General features: G+C 39.5%; 1 protein-coding gene across 1 annotated transcript in view; it reads right to left on the bottom strand.

Moving 5' to 3' along the window:
* rasgef1ba (RasGEF domain family, member 1Ba) overlaps positions 1-9709 on the bottom strand; it is a 147215-nt gene extending 137506 nt beyond the window's left edge. Inside the window, exon 1 of the mRNA XM_044332179.1 lies at positions 9357-9709. Within this exon, the coding sequence (XP_044188114.1) occupies positions 9357-9425 (69 nt within the window). The 5' untranslated portion in view covers positions 9426-9709. The remainder of the gene's footprint in view (positions 1-9356) is intronic.
* Positions 9710-25327: the final 15618 nt, after the last annotated feature.

Here is a 25327-nt window from a genome sequence, read left to right as displayed (position 1 = left end):
TCACATGGCTGAGCATCTCACAATCATCATCTATCAGTCCAAAAACTCCACCTATGTCCTTGTCCTTGAGGGGAATATTGAGGATTTTTATTGGACCGAAGAAAAAAAAAAATACCCCACCTCAGGTAAGATGATCTGATCCAAACTGTAAAACTTGACAGGTATTCACAGGTTTGGTTTCTTTCTTTTTGGACATGGAGACACTTTCCCAGCGTTTGTATTTCATAGAGACACTGACATTTAGGAGGAGGCAAAGTTCAACGTGAATCAAAATGAGCACGACATTTCCACAAATGTGATATTGTGACACAGTAAAAAAGCTCTATTAGAACCGGGAACTGAAGATATTTTGTCAGTTTTCATCTCATTCAGTTCAATTACCACTTCTAAGATCAAATAAACAGAGATCTATTTAATCTCCTCTTGAATATAATGAGAAATCAGCACAAATAAAAAGCTCCATGAGTCCATGTTGTGCTTGTAAACCTTAATCTCGGCCATGAAATTACGACAAATTGAGAAAAGGTTACTGAAACTTTTATCAGCGTACAGGTCAGGTCAAGGTACGAAAAGGAGACAAGCTCCGGCTGAATGGTTAACATTTGTGAAGTTTAAATGTAAAATCATTCATTTGATGAAAAAGCATGGACTCAGTGGAAGCTGTGCTTGTCTTTGCTTCATCCAGTGATTTCAGTGGTTGTCATAGTGACGGAGGCTTTTTAAATCCAGCATTACCTTGGCTCTCGCTGTTCTTTGGATTTCTTTTGCTGCTTGAAAATACTTTCTTTCTCTATCACACGCGCACACACAATTTGACTTGCGAGTGAGATTAAAAACTTGATGACTTGAATACTTGCTAAGATTTGCACATAGCAGTGTTTTGGCCTTTTTTTTTTCTCAAATACAATTGACATAAGAGGAAGGTTGAATGCTGTCTCTACACAGACACACACACACACAGAGTCAGTGTGCAAACCTCAGACGTATGCTCCCATCTCATCATGAAAGCATATACTGTGCACACTCTTACACAGACTTGTGTACACAGTCAGCAGGCATGAGACAATATGTTTCTTCCAGATTACAAACACAGTAGGAACTTCTGGTTTCAACCTTTTTCTTTTTCCATTTACATTTGTTTGTGATCAATGTTAAGCTTAGATGATTCACTTAAGCTTAAAAAAGAAACAAAACAAGCAGTTCTCATTACTGTGCAGATGTGAAGAAGAACAGCTGCATTCAAGTTAATGACAATCATAACACAAGAAGCAGCTGCAAAATTTATTGAAAAAAAGATATTTTTACAAGCTGTTTAACTCCTAAATTACAAATATTAATGATCAAGCCGAGTGGCACTGAGATCAATAGAGTATCATTCATCAAGATGCACACCATGTAACTGCATCGTCTGTGGTTCACATCCAGCTGTGAACCTTTGTTGCCTGTCACCCCCCCCCCCATCACTCTCTACCTTCAATTCCTGTCATCTCTTCACTGTCTCCATAACAAAGGCATAAAATATCTTTTAAAAAAAGAAGGCAGAAAAGCATCTTTGTGTAGCACTCCTCCTCACAAACACAACTGTAATTTAACCTTCATGTTCCATGCTACATGTGCTGGGCTCCTAAGTCACATAAAAGCCTGATTGTACAGTATTGCATCCCACTCGCCATCCGTAGACTCTCCTTAAGTAAACTAATATATTGTCAAGAAAAGGCGTCGTGTCTCTCAACCAGCTAGTTAGCAGCTCATTCAGGCTGAACTTCAATCATCAATGCAGTGTTCACAAGGCAGGCAAAAGAAGAAGATGATTGAACAAACTACACCAAGTGACCACAAAAATAGAAATCTCTGCACACTGTAAACAATCCAATACAATAGTATAAACTCTTATCAATTTTAGTAACTGTTGATACCTTATCAGAGAGATTTTGTCACAACTTGAACTTGCAGTTTGTGGTGTTGCTGTATTAGATTCTATTTTGCGCTTCATATATTGTCTGTAAATGAGATGGACAAAATATTTTAAAAAGTACTCCACCAATTTAGCATTGCACTTCTCTAACATTGTAAAAAAAAAAAGTATCAAAATTGATGCAGCAGAACCAGAGATATAAAGTGTCTTTTATTCTTCTTCCTTGTCAAAACTTGGCACCTACATTACCCACAATGCAACTTGACCGTCCACAGTTCGGTCAGAGATTGATGTGTGTTATGCTAGTAGTGGTTAATGTAGCCTGGAGCTGCTAGCCTCGAGCAGAGATGAGGAGCTACAGAGGTGTGGTAAACTTGTCTTCAGCCCTGACCAACGCTGACTCAAGTGACATCACTTAAGGCAATTTATCAGATTTCACACAGCTCCCTCTGGACCCAAAAATATGTTGTTGTTTTTTTTATCATATTCACAATGCTCCCCAACACCTGTTATCAGACTTTTATGTGTTAAATCAGTGGAGCTCCACTTTATAATGAAGTCAAATACAACAACATTACAACAGTTTTTATACTGAGGTTTATTACTGAAGACAGGTTTAAATACCAGCTCACCAACATTACCAGCAATCAAAGGGAAGCAGGAAGAGCTGCAGCAACATAAGAGCTGATTCACCAAAGTATTTGTTGTAATCTAACGTGTCTCCTCTAGCCGATGATGTACGATGTACGAACTTGTGCTGCAGTGAGATATCACTGGCTTCACAGACACATACATGTTGCCTCTAAACCAACAACACGCCGTTTTACTGTCTCGTAATGTTGCAGTTTTCATCAATTTCTCAGGATTTTTTTTATTTTTGTGTGAATGTGTTCTCTCAAACATCTGTGATTGTGTATATGTGAGGCTTTTTTGTTGTTTTTACCAATTTTCACTGGAAAAAAATATCTGAATTTGTTTTAAATGATGGATCAAGTTAACCTTGTGTTCAAGCAAAGTCTTCTTTCAGCAAAGTCAAATCAGAATATGCGTCATGTAATGGATTACAAAAAGTGTTCTGTTTTATATGTTTTGTTTCCTTTCAATACATAAAATATTGATTATCGTCATGGCAACATGGAAGTTCTTAAGTTCTTCATCATTCTGATCACGCGTTAAGAATATGAGGAAACGAAAACAACTAATGAAATTTGTGGTACAAAGTCTTTTGTTTAATGTTCAATTGATATTCTAGTATCTGTCCCTTATTTTCTACCCATAACTACTTGGTTGATATTCAGGAGCACGCGTTTGTAGCCTTGACTTGTCACAAATAATTACAAAAACACATTTATTGGCATAAACATTATAAAACAAATCCACACAAATTATTCTCAACAGATGAAGCATTAGAATTTAATTATAGGGAACATGATGCCCTGTTGCACTGGATGTCCTTGTCTTCTGCATATATTAACACATGCATGTTCATACACACACACACACACACACACACACACACACACACACACAGTAAAAATCCCCCCTCTGGACCCACACAGACAGTTAAGAAAAAAATCATCTTGCATATGATTTTATGTGTTGCATAGTTTAGTGTTGGTGAATGACAGAAGTGTGTAATCTGTTGTGGAGGGGTGTTTTGTGTGTTTAACTGCTGTGTGTATGAAGACAACAAAGTACCTTAAAGTGTAATTCCACCAATGGCCACTAGATGCTGGTTCCAACTGGCTCACATTCAAAAAACATAAACGTCTCTCTAGAAGTCAATAAGTTTCTGCAACAAGTCATTATAGTCTGAATCATTAAATACGGGCCCTGTAATAAGTTTGCTGGTGGTCATTTTGGAAATTATTGCTCCATTAATAAGATTTGAAGACTTATAGTAGCTTTGATGTTTGCCGTTTGGGCGTTGATTGACAGCTGTGATTGACTCACACTCCGGGACTCACACTCAGTCGGACTATTGTCACAATATTTCAGTAATTTTAATGTTAGTTGATTAAGACAGCCGTCCTGTTAGCACAAGTCATCTAAAGTAGTTAGCTCAACTGTGCAGTGCTCCGTGTTCCCAGTAAGCTAGCGTTAGCTTCAGCCTGAGATAGCGGGGCGTGTTTCCAGAGCGTGAAAGTCAACACCTCACACTGCTTATCTGGAAGGTCCTGTCTCCAAACGGAAAAGATGGCGCCGACCAAGAGCTGCAACTCTGGGCTTCAAACCAGCTCCAATGCAAACCACCGACGGGTGATGTCACACATCATATACACACACGCTGCCTGTCCATGAAAACACACTGAGCATACTGCAGGCGTGCATCATTCTTGCAGTATAACTTATTCTCTGATGTCACAATCCAGCTCCTCAGATTTTAGATATTTTTTTTCTCAGATGTTCTTCCTCTGAAAACCTTGGGATTCTCAGAATCTTTTCAAACCGACAGACAGTCCATGAGTGTACAGTGATTGAAAACAGCATACCACTTGAAAAACAAGCTCCCGACCACGAATAAAGCCTCGCTTAAAGGCTACAGAGAGAATAAAGCGAGAGGAGGCCTGGCAGCAGGAGCAGACAGTACGTGAGTGAATGACGAGTTGGTAAAAGAGACAGAAAGAAGAAATGTGGCAAAGTGCAAGGATGAGAGTAGGAACAAGACAAAGAAATGCAGAGGCAGAGTGATGCCGGGCGAAGTCGGTAAAAAGAAAAGGAATTTAAGAAAAAATACTTTGATGAAGCTTCACTTTTATAATACAAGACACTTTGTGCATTTAAAGAAAAAAGCTTCCAGTTGAGAGTTGTCGTCATAAGAAAAATGTATAAGCCAAGGTGTTACAGCTTTGATTCTGTTGATAAAATAAGAGGAAAATGCAAATAAACTGTTACTGATGTTCTCCTTCTGAGATGAGGAGGAAAAAGGTGCTTCCCATGGGACACATTTGCTGTTGTGCTCTTGCATTTAAACAGCAAAACAGCACAGTAAGTCATCTTAAACAACACATCTTTATCCTGTAACAGCTGCAGCTTGATTCTGTAGTCGTTCAAATTAAAGTCGAACCTAATTTGTGAATAAAAAAACATGATTTCACAAGTGTTGACTATCATAAATGGAAATTTGATGCAAGTTAAGGAAAAGATACTTGTATGATATACTGTAAAACACAAATGAGCTATGTAACACTTCTAACTGCCGTTAGATTTGTCTCACGTTTACATGAGTGATGACAGTATAGTTATAACTCCTACTTTGAAAATACCTGCATTATTTGCAACATCTGCACTTAGAATTATGCATCTTAGATCTTTATAATCCCAAAAATACTGCAACAACCTTATAAACAGATATGTAACTGGCTAAATGGAAAACAAAAAGAAAAAAGTCTTGATCTTCAAATATACATGTAGTTAAATGGGTACTCCATTGATTTAGTATTTCACTTTCATATTACAGGAACTCAAAAGAGACAAATTAGACAATGAATGGTCAAAATCGAAGCAACGGAGGCTGAGATATCCTGACTTTTAGTCGCTAGTAGGAATCAATATCCAGAAAACGCTCAATCCTACTTCACCTATAATGCAACTCAATAGTCTGTCATTAGACGTCTGCTGCCTGATAAATTCCTTTCAAATTCTATGTTCTCAATAAATGAATAAAAAAACCTACAACTTTTAAATCCAATCTGAGATAACCATCATGACATCTACAAGATTATTTTCTAAGACTTTAAAAAATCTTCCAGAGCCACAGGAGAAACTATAAAACCGCTTTCACAGGCTGAGGAGTAACTAACCATAAACTCATCTTCATGTAGAAATCTGCACGCCCCTTTAAACAAAAAGTGAGTTCACATATTACTCATTTTGCTGCACTGAAACACTCCAAGGCCTCCTAAAAATCCAACTACTGGATCGTCCTCAACACTGGTTCATCTTCTCTCCTACAAAAAAGTATTCTTTGCTTCAGTCATTTTATAATTCATCATGTGAAACTGCTACTGTTTTGTTGAATGTGCAGATTGAATTCTATGAGCTTGTGGTATTCATAGACATATCTCATCTCAGCCTTTTGGGTAAAGCTGTAGTGACTGTAACTTCTGTTGGTCTTGATAAACTGGTAAAGTTGGGTTGAACCTTGATGGGTGGAGCTAAATAAGATTAAATACCCATAAAAAAGTCAAATGGGCTTAAGGAGGAAGCAAATATTATGAGTTATAGCTCTCTTAATAACCAAAAAAACACTATGTACCAGGTACCATTAATGCATGTTACTAACTTGGCTTCTTCTCCCGGATTTTTTTATGCTTTCTCATCTCGCAGGAAACCCTGAGTTGCAGGCCGAGCCTTCACAACTATTGCTATTGCTGCTGTTATTGTTATGATTGTTGTTATTCTGTCCCACCCTCTCCTCCTCCTCCTCCTCCTCCCCCTCCTCTCCCTCCCCCCTTCTTTCTTTCTCTCTCTCAACCCAACCGGTCAAGGCAGATGGCCGCCCACCAAGAGCCTGGTTCTGCTTGAGGTTTCTACCCGTTAAAGGGGAGTTTTTCCTTACCGCTGTCGCCAAGTGCTTGCTCATGGGGGGAATTGTTGGGTCTCTGTAAATTAAAGAGTACGGTCTAGACCTGCTCTATGTGAAAAGTACCCTGAGATGACTTTTTGTTGTGATTTGGCGCTATATAAATAAAGATTGATTGATTGATTGATATATAACTGCCACTGTTATAAACAGACATTGTTGCTAAATCAAAAAGGTCTGTTATGTGCTTTCAGTACCTTCTCAATACAACAGTTTAAGGTGGAATGGGACATAAAGCTTTATATAACTGCTGCCGTGAATCTAATCTTCGTCCCCTGTAAAGCCGGACAGAGCGGAGCAGGTCATCATTTCATTTTCCCAGAAGTTACTATGATGATCCTCTCTAACACATTTCCTGAGATGATTTTAATACTTGACTCACACACGCTATGTGTTAGGCAGATTGAGATGATGCCCGGTGGATTAAACAATCCCGTGGTTGTTGTGGAGTCTGCATATGTGATGAAAATAAATCTGAAACAGTTTTTTTTTTTTTTCATTCAGAGGGCCGATGTTGCACAATGCCCGTCAGGTCCAATTCTAACGTAAGATGAAATTACAGATGCAAAGATGAAAAAATGTGTTTCCTTTTGAGAACATTTTCATCACTGGAGTTGGACATAAACCATTATTACACAACATTATCCAGCACACCAAATCTGTTTATTTCTGTGTCCTGTCCTCCTCGTTGATCCATGTGACTTTCCTTTCCTGTAAATTCATACAAAAATGACTGTGAAGCATACTGATATTCAGACATACCTTCCTTGATTTGACGGAGAGATGTTGAGCTAATAATGTATAGAAAATGATGAAAAAACTCACCAGAGATGTTAAAAAAAGACACTACACTTAACAGATCCTTTGGTTTTGGGACTAAATGACTGTAGAGCTCAGTATTCTGAGTTTTTTAACAATGGATCTACACAGTTTCAACATAACCCACAGCCCAGGTCTAGTGTTGAATCTATAGTGTATGAAGGAAGTGTTTAATATGAATTTCTATGCATTTGTGGTTACTCAGGGTACAGCATGAGTTGCAATATTTGCAATATTCAAAATAATACACTCCATTTCTTGCTGTTCAGACCAACGTGCCAGCAGCTGGTCACTAAACTTGGTGACTGTGCTTCATAATTTCATTAGAAAAAGAAAATAATTGGCAATCCCCTGTCCTATTTGATATGTCATCTCAGGGACCGCTCGGTTTTATCTTGTGACCCCTTGGTGGGACCTAACCCCCAAATTGGAAACCATTATATTACAGCACAACAATGACTGAAAGGTCACGTTAATTAATAAGAAAGAAAATGGGATTTAAGGATGTGCAACAGGGATATTTTATGCTTTCATGAAGGTTCTGTGGGGCTGTCATTAAGGATTATCTCCAGAATCAACTATATATTGATTGGTTTAATCAATCAGTTAATAATTTGGTCTAAAATAATGACAAATATCCAGCACTTATCAACTGTCAAAAAACCCCAAAGGAGCTTTGTATGTTTCCTTGACTCACTGAATAATCACCTATCAAAATACTTTGACTAATTCACAGTCAATTAACTAATCAATTAGTTGACTGATCACTGCAGCACTTCTTCACTGTACAATTATAAAACACAGCAACAATCCAACAAAGATCAGAACCTCTCTGGCAGAGAAACAACAAAGTTCAGCTAAAAAAAAAACAGCTACGTCACTTCAGATTTATCCATCATTCATAGTAGAGTTGAAAGTGAACAGTCCTCAGGCGAAGCCACGAAAGTACAGGTGCAGGGTGTGTGTGTGTGTGTGTGTCTGTGTGTGTGTGTGTGTGTGTGTGTGTGTGTGTGTGTGTTTGTGTGTGTGTGTGTGTGTTTGAATGGCTATAAATGTGAGAACCAAGTGAGTTTTAGACCTGGGAAGTGAGGACATTTTGGCAAGTCTTCACTTTCTGACGCACCTTCAAACGGCTGTTTAAGGGTTCAGACTTGGTTTGAGGGTCAATGTTAGAGTTTAGTTTAGGGGGGTTGGGGTGGGCATTTAGTTGTGATGGTTAAGGTTAGGGTTAGGTTTAGGGAATGCATTATGTCAATGAATGTCCTCAGTAAGATAGCTATACCTACATATGTGTGTGTGTGTGTGTGGCATAGCGTGTGGCACAGTGTGTGGCACAGTGTGTGGCACACTGACCCAAATACTAGCAGCATTTGAGTCTTTAGACGTTTCTTCTTGAGACACCGTATGTTGGCGCCGCACGCAGCACGACTTACAGCGAAAATCACCAGGGCGTCTATAATCACCCTAAAATAAAATTTGGAAGGATTCTGTGCAAATCACAGAAAATCCCCCGCTATGGCAACAAAACAGTGGCAGGAAAGGAGATACAAAAACGCCACAAAGTGTGACGAGGTCATAACAAACTCATTACTGAGCACCAGAGTCAAGAGATAAACCACAGAGCTGCTGCGGGAACATTTTAGGATTATTACAGTGCTTTTTCGTGCGCGTAAAGACGCAAATAATGCGCATTATAATCTGCAGCCCGCAGCAATATGCTGGATAAACATCTCGTCACTGTATGCATCGGTGAGTGTGTGCAGGGCAGAGCACCGTAGCAGCAGCGTTTTAAAAAAAAAAACCCTGAACCTGCAGGGATCACTGTCAATGAAGTGCTTTTCAGCACAGCGACTGCCAATCATATTGATGAACAAAGCCTCAGCCTCCTGTTGCCATAGAGAACTCACGAGATGAACAGGCAGACTGCAACTTTTTATCCATGAATAAAAACTCAGTGTTTGTATTAGAGCATCAGATCATATATTAATGCAGTAAAACATTGGAGATCTGTTACGGTGTATTTTAAAGCATCTTTACCTCGAACAAAGGAGGAGTTCCCTTGTCTGGAAGTGTGCATCCCAGTAATTCAGCCAGGAACTTTGCCATATAGAGGTGAGAAGTGTGCTCCTGCAATATTCCTGAAATGTGAAAAGAGGAGCTGAATCAACAGGAGGAGAGTCCTCTTCTTTCAGTCAGCCTCGTGAACTTCTTTGTGGCGTTCAAGGACCCTGCGCGCATCCCTTATTTTTCCCTCCGACTGCCCAAAAAAATTAACCCCGGAGCGGAGACTGAGGTGTGCCGCTGGATGAGAGGTGCAAGATGCCACTGGGTTCAGCGCAGGTCAGCCGCTGGAAGGGATGAGGGAGCTTATAGCCTGTGGCTCTCGCCTCCAAAATCCTCTGTCGGTGAATGGGCTCACCATCAGCAGCGGTGTGGAGTCAGCAGGAGGGGCCGGGGCTGAGGGGGTGTAGGCGGGCCAACTAGCTATCAGGTGGTTTTCATCGACCAAGTTTCCCCCCCCGTTCAGAGATGAGATCTGGATCCAAATTCATTTGAGCTGTGGGTTTTTGAAAAATGAGACCAATATTTTAGACTCAATTTTAAGTTTGACCATCATATAAATAGATATAGATATACATAGATATAAATATATAAATATTGATATATAAATTCTCCAGCAAAGTTTTATTTCCTGGTAAACTTGTACATGGACTCATGATTAAACATCATTCATGTTTTATGAATTTTAGAAACCAATATTTTTACACTCAATATCCTCAAGTTTGACATATCCAAATATACATATTATATAGCTGAATATAAACATATATTTTAATATTTCCCCACCAAAATGTTATTTCCTGATTGTTTGTACAATGTCCGACACGTTTAGGAACATCAGTAGGAAAACTGGGAGGAAAACTATTATGTAGTCTACATGGTATTGTCATAAAAAAATATATATATATATAACAGAATAATTTGGTAATTTAAAGAGATTTTACTGACTATTGATATCTGGTCAGTGAGTAACACCATCTGAACCACATGACTGGCTGATACAATGTATGACCAACATTATGTGTTTTGTGTTCTTTCAGTCTGGGGCCAATTTTCATAGTTTGGGTTTGGCCTATTGGTTCTGTTGAAGGGAAACCTTAACAATGATATTTTAGGCAATCATGTTGTGCTTCTTGCATTGTGGCAACAATTTGGGGAAGGCCCTTGCCAACGCCCTGATGTACAAACCAGGTCAATATAAAAAATGATTTTCCAGTTTGGTGTGGAAGAACTTGACTGGCCTGCACAAAGTCCTGACCTCAACCCCATGTTAACACCTTTGGGATGAACTGGAATGACCTCTGACCTCTTCCCCTTCAATAGGAAACATATGAAACCCACATTGCACAGGAGAAGAATTGATAAATAGAGTATTTGTACCATCAACTCTTGTCTCATAACTGTCTGCAAATCGTTCCTCTATTGTGGATAAAGGAGAGTTAAATAAAAGTGGGTGGTGCAACATGACTAATGAGCTACGATAGCTTCTGCTATTTTGGCTCTCTGATCCCTCAAAGGTCAGCTATAACTGGCGATATGACTCTCCATTATGGGCAACACTGCAAATTTATGTGTCAAAGTTCACCAAAGTTGAACTGACATAAAGATTTTCATGGATTTACCCCTGCGAGCAAATCAATTAATCATGGTGTTTCTGCTGAAATAAATTGGTGTGACCTACCATTTATATTAGCATATCAATGCCTATAATTTTGGAATGCCATGTTCATGACATTTGGATTTAATTAAGATAAGATAGGCTATACTTTATTGTCGCCTTAGGGAATTTTTTTCTTGACCTCAGCATAGTTGCATCACAAAACATTTTCCAAACATACTTAAATACATACTTTACATGTACAGGCTTATACCTTACATCATTTATACAGAAAAAATAACACAATAAGACAAATGAAAGCGATAAAACCACCACAGCTTATTAAAGCAGTAAAATAATACTGCACTAGTATTGCACATTGTACCAGAATACTGCTAATCTAACCATGAAAAAACAATAAAAACCATCTGAAAGAGTGTAATTCTTTGTGTCTTTTATCTATCAAGTGAGGGGATATTTTAACACCCTTTATTTTAAATTCCACAGCTTCTCTTGTAATGCCATAAGCAGTCTATCCAGCATCAACAGTGAGCAAATTAAACTGTCACTTGAGGTTTCTGGGTTGAGTTGTATTTATTGAATATTCATGGACTCGCAGGACACCTGGCTGGAGGATCAGGAGGTACTGCTGTGAGCATGAGGAGGGTTTTTAATATTCCTTTTGCCTGTTTGCATCTTATTTGATTGTTATTTCTCATAATCAGACTTATCATGATAGTCAGTGATGCAAATGTTTGTCTCGTGTTGTTAAATTATAGTCTTTTTTTTTTTTTTTAAATGTTCATCAAAAACTCATAATTCATTTACAGCTTTAGTTTTTGTCCCAGGGTCAGACTCAAAACCCCTGAGGAGGTCGATGAGAGGATTTTTGTTAGGGTTCATTAAATGCAAAATCATCCTTTTTGAAATTAATATTTACAGCTTCTATGATTCTTGCAAGAATTAATTTAAAAGTCTGAATATTATTTGGTTCAAAATGTAACATTTTTCACGTTTATGCCTTCAGCAAGAGGTTAGGAGCAGTGCGGTAAGTCAGGAGGCTACAAACAGAAAATCAGATATTAAGTGCCAAAACCACTCAGACGATTTATGAGACAAGACCACAGGAAGTTTTTTCATTTCAAGATAAGATGTGCAAAATTTAGGTAAAAAAAAAAAGCAAAAGATCAAGTTAAATTTCAATTCTGCTTCCTCATAACCATCACCTCCTCTGACCTGCTTTTGCGATTTACTCCTCATCTTTCAGGACGCAGCACCAACTCTAAAATTCAGCAGGCGTCTGTTCATAAGCTGCTTGTACTCCCTAGGTATGCTCTTATTCTGTCAAACATCTTTACTCCCTCTAACCCCCACCCACCACCACCACCCTTTCTTCTTTCTCTCTCATATCTGTCAAGGATTATCAGTTTGTCTCCTCTGCGATGTGGGATTCATACATGTTTCCTGTTAGGAGGGAAAGAGGTCAGAGGTCAAGCTGCACAACGCTGTCAACCTGAATAGATGTAAGTGAATGAATCACTGTCACCTCTCTTGTGTTCTTGCACCAGAAAGGACAGTGAATGCAGTTGTTTTGACAAAGGGTGGAGGAGCTGGATGAGTGGTCATGAAGTCTGGAGAAGGAAAGTATCGGCAAAAGTAAATTCCTATCAAGGAATATTACTTTGTGAGCAAGTTGCAAAGTGATTGGAGCTTTTTCAGGCGCTTCTGGTTCCAGAAAAGTCAAAATCCCATTCATTCTTCCCACAAAGAACGTTATGTAACTAACAGCTGGAACGCTTCAGTGGCTTGGATCAGCATGAAACTCTTCTTCCATCTATCATCAGTACAGAAGATGAGCAACTGCTTTAAAAAATATCTGGTTATTTGATGAAAAGTCAAGGGTACAAGATTGTGTACATAAAAACGTTAGGGTTAGAGGTTAACTACGACTCCCAAGGCACATTTCAACAAGAAACATCCAATCCCAGAGCTTAAAATTCTGCCACATGTGCCGCTAATGGCAGGCGGAAGCTAAAGATTACGATGTTGGGAAAACTGATTTTTCATTTCTAGGTTACTTTTTAGAGAATTCAGCAACAACGACCCATCACCACTCCAATTCAAGCCTCTGACTAGCCTCTCCATAAAAACTACAAACGAGGCTAAGGAGTATTGTCATATTTTTAGTGGCCATAATATACACCTATAAGGTTGTTACGTTGTCCAGGGGAGTCCTGTGTTTCTATGTTGAGTAACATTTAGGACAGAAAAATTTGAAGTGTAAATATAAAATGGAAAAAACTAAATCTAAACTAATCTCTGAGCAATATGCAAGGCCCAATGCTAATGCTAAAGCTAGCTTGCTAGTGATATCAACACTCCGAACACCACTGCCAGTTTAAAACCAATCTCTCAGTGATATGCAAGGCCCAATGCTAATGCTAAAGCTAGCTTGCTAGTGACATCAACTCTCCGCACACTACTGCCAGATTAAAACTAATCTCTGAGCGACATACAATGTCTGCATCGCTGATTTTTGGCTAAACACTGAGGGATTATATTATCAAAGACTGCTCCGTCTTCTCTGTGAGCCAGTGTCGGCTATTTAATTTTTTGCCTGCAAGAAATTAGTCTTGAGTTCCTACTAATAATCAAACAAAGCATTACTTTCTGTAAACTGTCCTCCATTTCTCATTTATCGCATGTGTCTGCTTTATCCTATTAGCATCATTCCATACAAGTACAACTAGTCTTAAACCACTCTTTCCATATTGTAAAATACTTCCTCAGTGCAGTGTGCAAGGCCACTTGTTTCTCATGTAATACCACCTTTTAGAGTAATGAGATCCTGCTATTTTCATCTGTGTCGAGGTCTTACTTGACTAATATTGCATTTCAGTTCTTGTAACCATTTGTTCAATTGAAGTGACCGTGAACACGATTTCTATCTCACCTCATCCCTACTTTCTTTACACCTTATGCATTGTGTTTCCGCCTAAGCCAGTAGTAATTGGTGAACCAGTAATATCCTCCATCTATCACACGTATCTACAGGGAATCTCTTCCACCCATTAAAGAACTGTGGAGGCTGAGCCAAATTACTCCAACAGACATTTCAACATAGATCATTACCCACTCTACACATACGTACTGTGCAGGTTATCAGGTTCACTCTATCCTGGTTTAATCTGTGCAACATATACATTATTTTCAGACAAAAGGACTCTTCTTACATGAAAGGCTCAGTTCATTTCGTTGAATAAAGTCAAGAGAGGCAATATTTAATGTTAATCCTGAGACTTTCAAAGAAGTCGATACCAGTATGTTTATCTTGGATCCATTTCCAAACCACTAACTTTCCATTTTACTTATACTGTAAGTCTGGGATAAAACCAGTAACCTCACAAATAACAGCTGACCTGCTTCACCACTTGAACTGTAAACCACTACTTTCCTCTTTCCCCACCTCTCTGGTTCCTTTTCCTTTCTTAAACTCTTTCTCTACCTGTTACCCTTAATGTCGCTGTGTGAGGCATTAGGAGCATTATTCATCTTCTCAGCATTATTTCTTGGAACTGGGTTGACAGAGTCCCTACATATTATACATCAGTTTTATCAGGATCAACGCCTTTCAATGATACACGCTTCATCAGGTCAAAATGTTTTTAAGAATGAATCCCGTACTCACAGATATATACACAGCCCCATAGACTGGCAGGCTCTACGGTGGCAGGTGTGGTTTATCATCCAACGCGCCCAGGGTGATAAACACCAAAAATCAAACAACAATTATTCAAAACTTTAAAAAAGACACATCTCAAAGAGTACAAGTACAAAGATTATACATTAACATATCAAAAATAACTCATATCACATCCTCTTCTTGGAGATCTAACATGCTTAGTCCTGGGTACAAACACTGTCACATCCTGCCTGGACTTTCTGTTTGTTTTTTGCACTCTTTGTGTTGTTTTTGTGTTCTTTGGGGTTTCCTGTGCTACACTTCTGTTGTCCTTTCATGGGGATGCGCATAGACTCTGAAGCAGAAAGCCTGAGTTAACAAAGAAAGTTCATATCCACCGTCATGATACCACTTATCTCTGATCACGAGTTTAAGGTTTGTTGACCCAGCTCACACAAAGAAAGCCTGGGTATGTTGAACTAGCTTCGTAGTACACCCCTCAGGTCATATGGTTTTGCTTGTTATGATTTGGGTGGTGGGTTTAGAGGACTGCATTATTAATTAGCTTGTAGTGTTGTGTGCTTAAGTTTATGTAAATCTGTGATGGTTTGATTTATGCTGGGTTGTGATTTAGAGTATTGTGTTTTCTGGGTTCTGGTTTTCTGTTACTCTGTGTTTCCCTTGTGTGTTCATGTACTCCTCCTTGCACCTGCCCTGCATTCATTCTCGTTAGCCCTGCCCTTGTCTCGGCGTTCTTCCCCAGTCTGCTGTCACCTTCACACCTGCCCTGTATCAATCTCGTCAGCCCTGCCCCGCTCTCGGTGTCTTCCCGGTCTATCAGCTCCCAGCCTGCCTCTGTGTCTTGTCACCTGTTCCTCATTGTCTGATTAGTTTAATTTGTATTTAAGGTCTGGTTTTCAGTTGAATCTTGTTGGATCATTTGTTCTGTTTTGCCCTGTTCTGTCCTGACTATCGCAAGAATAAAGAAGGTTTTTGTCAACCCTGCATGTCGGTCTCTGCATTTGTGTCCATTCCTGCTGCTCCACGTGACAAACACAGCTTCCATGTTCAACTATCCTGGTTTTTAAAAGCTCTCTCTGTTTTCAAGGAGCATTTTTTATTCATCGTAACAAACACGTGTACAGCTAGAGTGAGTGAGTCTGTCTGTCTGTACTTATGACAACATGGATGGACAGTTTCCTGTAGTTGTTGTGTGAAATCAAACCTGCAACTTTTCACCTTACTATTATTCTCTCAAACCATTAGAGCACTCTCTAGGTTTGGCATGTTTGTATTACTGTGACACAAATGACTTTGATGTGACTGCCTGCTGTTTCACCTGCTGCCCCCATCAAACCACATTACCAAACAAAAACACACACATACAAAAACCACCCACAACCCAAAACCTAATTAGTCAATTTTGAGATGAATAAACCATATTTATCATCTAACCCCCAGTACTAAAACAGCAAACTGACAGCATGCACTTCCCATGAAACAAATTGTTGACAAAAAAAAATAATAAAAAACATAATTAATGAAGCAATCAGCCAGCACCAGCAAAGCTCTCATTGACACCCCGCTGTTGTACGTGGTTTTAATAATGCTGTTTAATGACATTCTCCGTGTTGGCTGGCAAATGCGGCTCCATATGTTGTTGCAGCTGTAGGGTGCCGGGAGTCTACATGATCCACACAGCTTCAGACCATGGCACCCTGCTAGGCTTTACATGTTTGTGTGTGTGTGTGTGTGTGTGTGTGTGTGTGTGACTGACAATACACTAGACATGGCCCTCTAGAGCGTTCATCTACTGTTTTCCTCCTTTATTTGCTTGTGGGTGCATCTGTGCTGAAAAGGAAAATACAGTTCAAAGCAAGTGTTTCTATTACATATGATCGTTCTGATTTATTGCACAAAATGTGTAGTAAAATTCTCCTTTTATCCGTCTTTGGTGCTCTCGCATCAGATCCAGAAGCAGGGACCAAACTACAGTATTTAAATAGTGTTCAGGAAAAAGAGAGTTTTGGATATCTATGTTAAACACAGTCAAAGTTCCAAACCTTGAGGTGAACACACGTAAAAATGCTCCCTGCAAGCCAAAATCCAGGGCTTCAACCTGCTCTGAATGCTTAGTTTGCAAAGTTACATTTTACTTCCTCCTCATGATGACATCAGATTGTTCAAGCATGCCCACAAACGGCCATCTGTTCTGTAGCCTTTGTTGCTAAGGAGTTGTTTGTGTTGTCCACTCAGATTAGTTTCAGGCTCGAACATGTACGGATGTATTTGAGAAGTGAAGAGAATGAGGAAAAAGAAGTGAAATCCTGTTTGTACTGTATGTTTATGTAGCCGAAAGTCTGCAGAGGTGCAGCTTCCACAAGCTGGCCAATCAGAGCAGAAGGGGGCTCGTCAGGAAACAGGAGCTGAAACGGCCTGTTTCATACAGAAACTGAACTGAGGGGCTGCAGAGCCACTTTCAGATAAATAAGGAAATCATGCAAAGATATAAATAAAAGACCTAGAAATGTGCATGATAACATCCCCTTTAAGATTCTGAGTGAGTGTGTGTGTGTGTGTGTGTGGTTCCTTCATGTGCTAGTATGGTACAGCAGACATTTGCAAACTTTTTAGAAAATCAAACCTAAAACTCAAACAATAAAAACGATGTATGTCATCAAAAGGATTGTCATCTCTGGTGCCGTCCTCAGTCTAAATGTTTCCCCACTAGTAGTAACAATCTGTAATTTTCTCCGTTGTTTTTTTTTTTTTTTTTTCATTTTTGATTTGTGGTAATGCACCTTACACGGAAGCTAGCATGCATTTAGACTTTTATTCTTGTTTAAATACAATAATATATAAAACGTGAATGTGAATCCAGCTTTGCTGCTACTCCTCAGGGGGGAAATAACCAGAGCTATTTCAGAATCAGATTTGCCCTGTTAACACTAATCATGAAATCATTCTCTTTTAATGCCCGCTGAGCCAAACAACTCGGTGTTCTCGTATGAGATGTGTCTTAATATTCACGTGTGTTAATTACATGCGAAATGTGTTGATACTGCTGTGCGTGTGGTTTTACAGCCCTGCAGTGGCCACACTGTGCAAATAAGAACAAAGACACAGGATTCCTCATTATAGCCTGATGCGACTCTACAGATAAACACAAAGTAGAATAAAGCTCTCATTTATCTCACATGCTGTATACTTATTAAATTGTGCATTCAACTGCCCTCCCAACCCCCAAAAACCATTTTCTTTTTTGTCTGGTTATCAGTTTGTTCTATAATTACAATTAAATTGTCTTGCATTTTTTATGTATATTAGTATCCAAGCTTGTTGCTTATTTTACTCATTGCTCCTAAATGTACCTTTTAATGAAAACAATGTCTCAAATTTGAACATGAAGCTGTGCGAAGCGCTCCAACAGTGCTGATTTTTCAAAGGTTAATGCCAACAGTGGTATTTTTGTACAGTAGGTACATCTTTAAACAGATTTATTTTATACCAAGTGCCTTTTAATTCAGTATTTCAGCGGCTCTTTTAGAAAACACAATGGTGCAGTTAGATGAAAACATGTTTGTAATAATACAGAATTTGATTGCAGAGCTTTACAGACTTTAAAAGAAATTGACATTTTGGGAATTCGCTCTCTGTTGGAGAGTTAGATGAGAGGATTCATAGCAATCTCATATCTGTCCATTAAATATGAACATGCAGCCAGCAGCAAGTTGGCTTAGCTTAGCATGAAGATTGGAAACAGCTAGACCTCCTCTGCCCGACCATAAGGAGGCGTTCAGACCAACATCAGCTCTGCATGAAAAAACACATCCCTCCCATTCATTTGAATATGGGCAGTGCGTTAGCTGATTACATACATGCAAGCGCACATTCCTGGTGGATTACTTTGTAATGTGAACGGAGTATTTGCCTGTTTTACCTGGCGATCGTCGCAACAAAAGATAGAACAGTTGATACCTTTCCAGAGTTGTAAAATCCTGTCTGTGTATTACCTGTGAGTATTGCAAACCATTGTGCAGTATTTTGGCTGCTGAACCTTGAAATGCATTGATCTGTAGCTCCGTCTGGACTGTATTTCATCGTCTCACTGGTACCTTAAACATCACCTCCCCGCCACCGCAGCCCCTTGTACTGCTTTAACACAAGACAGTCTGAACGCCACCTAACACCTATCCACCTACCTAGCTTATCAGCACCTCTAAATCTCACTAGTTAAAACATTGTACCTTGTCTGTTTAAGCCGTACAAAAATCAAATTATAAAAACGACAATTCGCCGTTGAACGGACTATTTATTAACAGTTGCCAGGCAACCAGCAGTGATTCCAGCAAGTTACTGCTTAGTAACTTAGCTCAATGCCAAGCTAAGCTAAGCTAACCAGCTACAAACTTATATTTTAATGATATCTAACTCTGCCAGAAAGGGAATAAGTGTACTTCCAAAACTACTCCTTTGAAGATAAAGGAACCTCTGATACCCAAAGAGAATAGGAGTGAAATTTAAATTGAACATTATAATTATTACCCAGACTATCGTAAATGTTTGTCGCACTGCGGAGCTATTCACATGCAGTTTTATAATGCACTGGGCAATGAAAATGGACGGTTTGGATACACATTTATCTTGTTGGTTTAGATAATTGGGGCGAACCAAAAACTGATCATTTGTGATTGAATCCTTTTTATTTAATTATATCATGCGATGTCCCTGTTTCTACAAAGCACTGAATGTGTGAAATAGTATCATACAGTCTAGCAGGTAGGAATAATGCAATAAAAAAATAATCTTGTTGTAAATTTTCCTTTTAATAAAAGTACAATATAGATCTAACAATCACATAACCCTACCACACACACACCCTGACACACTGACACTGCCGTTACTTTCTCACACAACCCTCCCTCTGTTCACTGCAGCAGCTGCCTAATGTTGCATCAAAGACCCAGCCGTTCACAGCTAAGCCTGTGATGGAGAGGTTTTTTTTTTTTTTTTTTTTTTTTTCCTTTTCATCACCCGCTCTGTGTCTCTGATGGATCTTCACAGCGTTAATGCCACGTGCCAAGCCTGCTGCTCCATCATGAACCCTATAAACCATCACACAGCTCCTGAGAGTGCAAGAGAGGAAGAGAGTATGATCAGGAACGAGAGGAAATTTAAAAAAAAAAAAAAAAAAAGAAAAGAAAAGAGACAGAAGAGACCAGCCACTGTGACCGGCTGCAGTCTCTCTGCACTGCAGCACAACGGAGACTGTGATTTATCCATCAGTTGGCTGGGGGGGCAAACCGGGTTTCACCATTAGCAAATGAGCCCTAATTCACCGAGACAGCAGAGAACACACTTCCTCTAGTCTCTTAGTTCTTGACTCACAGCCCAGGGCCAAGTGCCAATGCTGCTCAGGAAGCTGCTTCTCTTTTGAGGCTGTTTTCACACCTGTAGTTCACTTTCCTCAGTCTGAACTAGAGCAGAAAATGAACAGTCGTTGCAGTTCACTGTAAGTTATTACAGTTAACGGGTCGGCCATCCTCTTGTCACATTAAGACTGAAGTTAAAGTTAATCTGTCAAAATGATGGATTGATAAAAACACCAGAAAAAAATGTGTCCTTTAGTGCTATATGATGGCGAAAAGGTCACCGTGATCAACACAACAATGCAGTCTTTTTTTTTTTTAGTTACTCTTAAATGAATACACATCCATAATTACAGTCCTGTGTCTGGTCCATACTGCATTCACACCACAAACCACACCAGAGCTTAGCTGTTTTAAAATGATCTTACACCAAAGTGTAAAAGTGACCACTTATTACTGAAGTTGTTTTGTGCAGACTTACTGTGAAGAAAAACAAAGTCCAGATGAATAATATCTTCTTGGAAGCACTTATTATATTATTTCCCTCCAAAAATGTATTTTTTGGAGGGAAAAAACTGTTCAGTTAAAATTCTGGACGCTCATCCAAAAACTGACCCAAAAAGTCACAACAACAAATACATTTAGTTCCTGCTGCTATATGCATTTGAGGGATATATTATAAAGTGTCAAAAACACCAGCTGGTCATGTGTAGGTCATGTGATTTGTGTCAAATGCTACGCCTGTAGCATATACCAGACGTGCCATGCAGACAGAAGTAGTTGTCAGAGTACAGTAGTGGGGAAATGTTGATCCAAACGACGAGGTAAATAGGACAGTGGCATATGTTGATATCAAACAATGGGTGCAGGTACTATGTCTATGTTCAACAGGGATGGGACATGTTCACCTCCAATCGCGAATTGACGTGCCCCTCTCGTTTCACGAAGAGTTCAATCTTATTGACTCGCAAAATCATGGGGCTCTCCGATGTCCGGCTGGTTTGAGAGAAAGGAGGGATTGACCACTCGTTCAGGAAATATAGTTTGTTTATATTCTTGTTTTTATAACTGTGTGATGAAATAATACCAAAGAAGAAGAGATGCTGGTTGTCTGTAGTGAGTGTGAGGACAGTGAGAGGTTAATGACAGTAAAGTGTTGTATTAAAAGCTGTATCATTCACAACTTTGTGGACTGTTGTTAGCCTGCTAGCCATGCTAGCTCCTGCAGATTATGTTTACAACCCTTCCCACGCTATTTCCTGTCCCCGCTGCTTTTGACCACACCACAGAAGTAAATTTCACCAGGTGGATTTCGGTCTGACTGCAGCTTGGAGAGCACAGCATTTAATATTGTACTTCCATAAAGTTGTGGCAGATATTACAGACAAATTTGAGAAAGGAAAAAGGTCAAACATAATGCAACAGAAACCATGAGTCGTAGTGTGGTTCAACCTCAAACACTTGATCCTACATGTCCCATATTGAAGCTATTCAGCAAAGGTCCAGGAGCAGGACCACACGTCAACCACGCCACTTCCGACATTCCTATATATACCACCTAACCCTCTCCTCTTCTTCCGCCCCCACCCTATTTCTCTCTCCCTGTTTCTTCATGATTCTCCTCTCCTTCGTAGGGTCCTGAGGGGGTCCACTGTTGCCCGGGTGCCTCGGTAGATTCTCCGTAAGCTTCCCCTGCAACGCAGCCAGTGACCGGAAGAACTATGCATATCTATCATTTTCCTTAATAAATCATCCAAACGCATCTTGTTGATGGTGTGGTCCTTGCTAGTGAAAGGCAACCATGTCCACACTAATCCGGCAAAATTTGCAAACGCATCTCAATGTTTTGGCCCTTCGTCCAGACTAAAACTGTGTTTTTCTTTCCTGTAAATGGAGCTTTTCCAAAACAACCTCCAGGCTGTAAATCGGCTTGGCGTTGTCGTGCGTATGGACAAAATGGAGCTTTATAGATTGGTGAGTTAACAGATGGTGACAGTAGTGAGGCATTTCACTGGAAGAGGAAGAAGAGAAACAATAACAATGGCGGACAGTTTCATGCGAGTGTTGTTCTCTTTATTGTGTGTGGCGCATCCAGAGACATTAACCATAACCTTAGCAATGTGAAAGAGTGCTGCAGGAGAAGGAAAACAGCATCAATATTCATGAAACCCAAAACACATGCACCATCTACATACAGTTTACTGTAACAGTTGAAAACTCTGCAACTGTAAAAGGTCTCAGTTGTGTTTTCGGAAACTGGGGTTTAGAACAAGCACCGTAAGCCCAGAGTTCAGTGCTTAAATTATTTAACTTTTATATTCAACCAAAAAACAAAACCACTAAACTGCTGTTATGTTTTTCCCCTTGCAACTGCAGAAATATATTCGGTTTGGTAAATTATTTATGAGGAAGGATTTGTGGCTGGAAGCTTCTCACTATTAATAATGTACTCAAGGCAGAAGGCAGGTAAGAGAAATATAGTTTCCCTGAAGTCTGTCCTCTGATGTTTGGGATTTACAAGGTTAGTTTATTTTCTGAGAGTGATTTTTTTTTTTTTTTAATTGTTTTTGGGAGAAAAATCATTAATATTCTTGCCTAGATTAAATTAATTTTATGCTATTTTGTGTACATTTTAGCACATTACTAATGACACACTTTCAGTCTTGTTTATAATATTATAATTCACACTTAAATTGGGGTTAAAAAAAAAGACTGAGGGCACTCATGAGCATCTTCATTCAACCTGATCTGAGGATCTTAAGGAATGATCCCAGTGTAAACCAACATAGGCTCTCCTAAAGCAAAAATGACAAAATGAAGCAGCTGGAGAGACTTTGCTATAACTCAGTTTCTTACAGGTGGCTTGATCTGCCGTCAGAATTATGACATTCTGAAGATTGAAATAATGATGTGTTCAATATATTTTAAACCAACATCTAAAATACATCACAACCTCTACATAATCGCTTTGGGGCCTCCTTTATGGTCTTATCAAGCTGACAGCTCTCTAACGGTTGAGTTCATGAGAATTTAGGGACCTCCAAACAGAATTATGGACCAAAAAAGGTTGAGAAACTCTGCAATATATGACAGGTTGTATGTTTGATCTGTGAAACAGCCACACAGCCTGTCACAACATCCATGCACGAGACACTGGACCAGTGCAACCAGCGGGTGACATCACACATCGCTACATCCATCTTTATATATAGTCTATGCACTGGACATTGTAATTCATAAATTAAACAACACAACTAAAAGAAAACATCAGTTACATTCAGCATAACATTCTCAGCCTTACTGGACCGATTGGTGAGTTTGGTTCAAATTAATTTATTCAGAGACAGAGGACATAAATGCTGGTTTACAATGACAAGGGAAGTGGCGAAGAACAAGCTTTACAGCAGAAGGAGATCACACCACAAGGAGTTACTTCTGCTTAAAAATGTATGAAATTGTCATCCGAGTACTGAAGGGAAGCCCCCCCGCCCCCCCGTCTGTGATGCTGTCGCGTTTGATTCTTGTTGTTACTGTATGTCATGTACAACGTGACATCTTTTGATATCTGTTTGTGACAAAAGAGAAGAAAATAAAAGACTGAAAGGCTGATCAAGACCTCAGATGTGTTGTGGGAGGTGAAATCATTCCCAACATCAAAGAGACAGTTAAGCTCACAAACTCTACAACACACACACACACACCTACATACATAATTTCCCTTTCCATGAAATTTTCATCGAGGGGAGCTCGAGACTTGATTTAAAAATTCCAATCCTGGGATGGTGTCCCCTGTATGTGAGATACAGGCAATATTTCGGGTAATGATGTGAATTTTGATTCATTCCATGCATCGACTGAAACCAGATGGATCCTCCACTCCATCCTGTTCCCCGCTGGCCTGCTGAGTGACACACACACACACACATAAAATACATAAAACACACATAAAATATGTCAAACCAAATGTTATCATATTTTGCTGGATACGAGAGAACTATTATTAGACACACACAAGGTTTATCTACCGACACACACATCCGATGTGAGATTTACGCTCGCAGCTATCTCCCGTCAAAACGGAAATCTCCAGAGAAATGAAAATGTCAGATACGGAGGTAGCCACTGCAGAATTTGTTTTTTTTTCTTCATGTATTAGGCTATCTCTGGCATTTTACACAGTCAATAGAAATTAGTGCAACTGCAACACACACCTCAAATATCCCTCAACCAACAAGTCACTGGATCATTATTAGTATGTCCTGATGCTGGAATATTCAGAATAAAATCAATTAAATAGATAAATTAGTAGATGAATGACTAAATAATAGGAATGCAATATAACAAACAGTGAGTATATGTTTTAAATTAATACGCGGCTATTTTTCATAATATAGTGTATCAAATGGCAATATGTAGTGTTGGTTGTGGCTCGTAATGATCAACCTACAGAGGATTATCATCAACTCTGCAGCTCCTCTCGGCTTTACAGAGCTTTATAGCGAGTTTCAGTGAGTCGTTTAGCTGTCCAGCTGCAACTTTACCACTTTGGTTGACTATCAGCGCTTTCATTGCGGCATTTTTGGACGCAGCAGGCAGCTGTTTTCAGAGAAAAAGCTAAAAAACCTACTGTACACTACCTGCTCAGCACCAAACGGCAAACAGAATCAGTTAGCGACTAGCTGGTGAACATAGTGGAGCATTAAGCAGCTAAAGAGCCAGATATTTCCCTCAGGAGTTGGTAGAGAGTTAAAAACAGAGCTAAAAGAGTGAATAATGGACGTACATTCATTAGGTTAATCAGTTAATGCAGGTTTAAGATCAATCCCTCCTCATAGGGTGATCGGACGTCCCGAAAACTTTGGGACAGTCCCAAATTATGAGAAGTTGTCCCAAATCCCAAATCCTGTCCTGTTTGCAGAAGCTAACTCAGCATTCATGATGTCTCGGCCTTCTCGGCTGACGATGTGCCTGTGAATTATGGCAAAAGGCACTCTATTTACCGACACCTAAATCAACACAACAGCAAGATCCTGCCCACATAATCCACAACGCAGTAAAACGTGCCAGCAATGCACTGGAAATGGATGTGGAGACTGTGGTGATCAAATCATTCAATCATTTCAATTGTTCTGCCAAGAGAGTTGCCACCGTCAAAGAAATGTTTGAATCTGTTGACGTGGAGTACCTTACCTTGTTGCACCACATTCCGACACGTTGGTTGGGTCTACTTCCTGTGATAAACAGACTTGTCATCATCTGGCCAGCTGTGCGGAACTACTTCTTGTCGCTGGGACGCGAG

Source organism: Thunnus albacares, chromosome 2, assembly GCF_914725855.1.
Source record: "Thunnus albacares chromosome 2, fThuAlb1.1, whole genome shotgun sequence".
Classification (NCBI taxonomy): Eukaryota; Metazoa; Chordata; class Actinopteri; order Scombriformes; family Scombridae; genus Thunnus; species Thunnus albacares.
The sequence above is the reverse complement of the archived record's forward strand: the minus strand, read 5'-3'. Positions and strand labels throughout refer to the sequence as shown.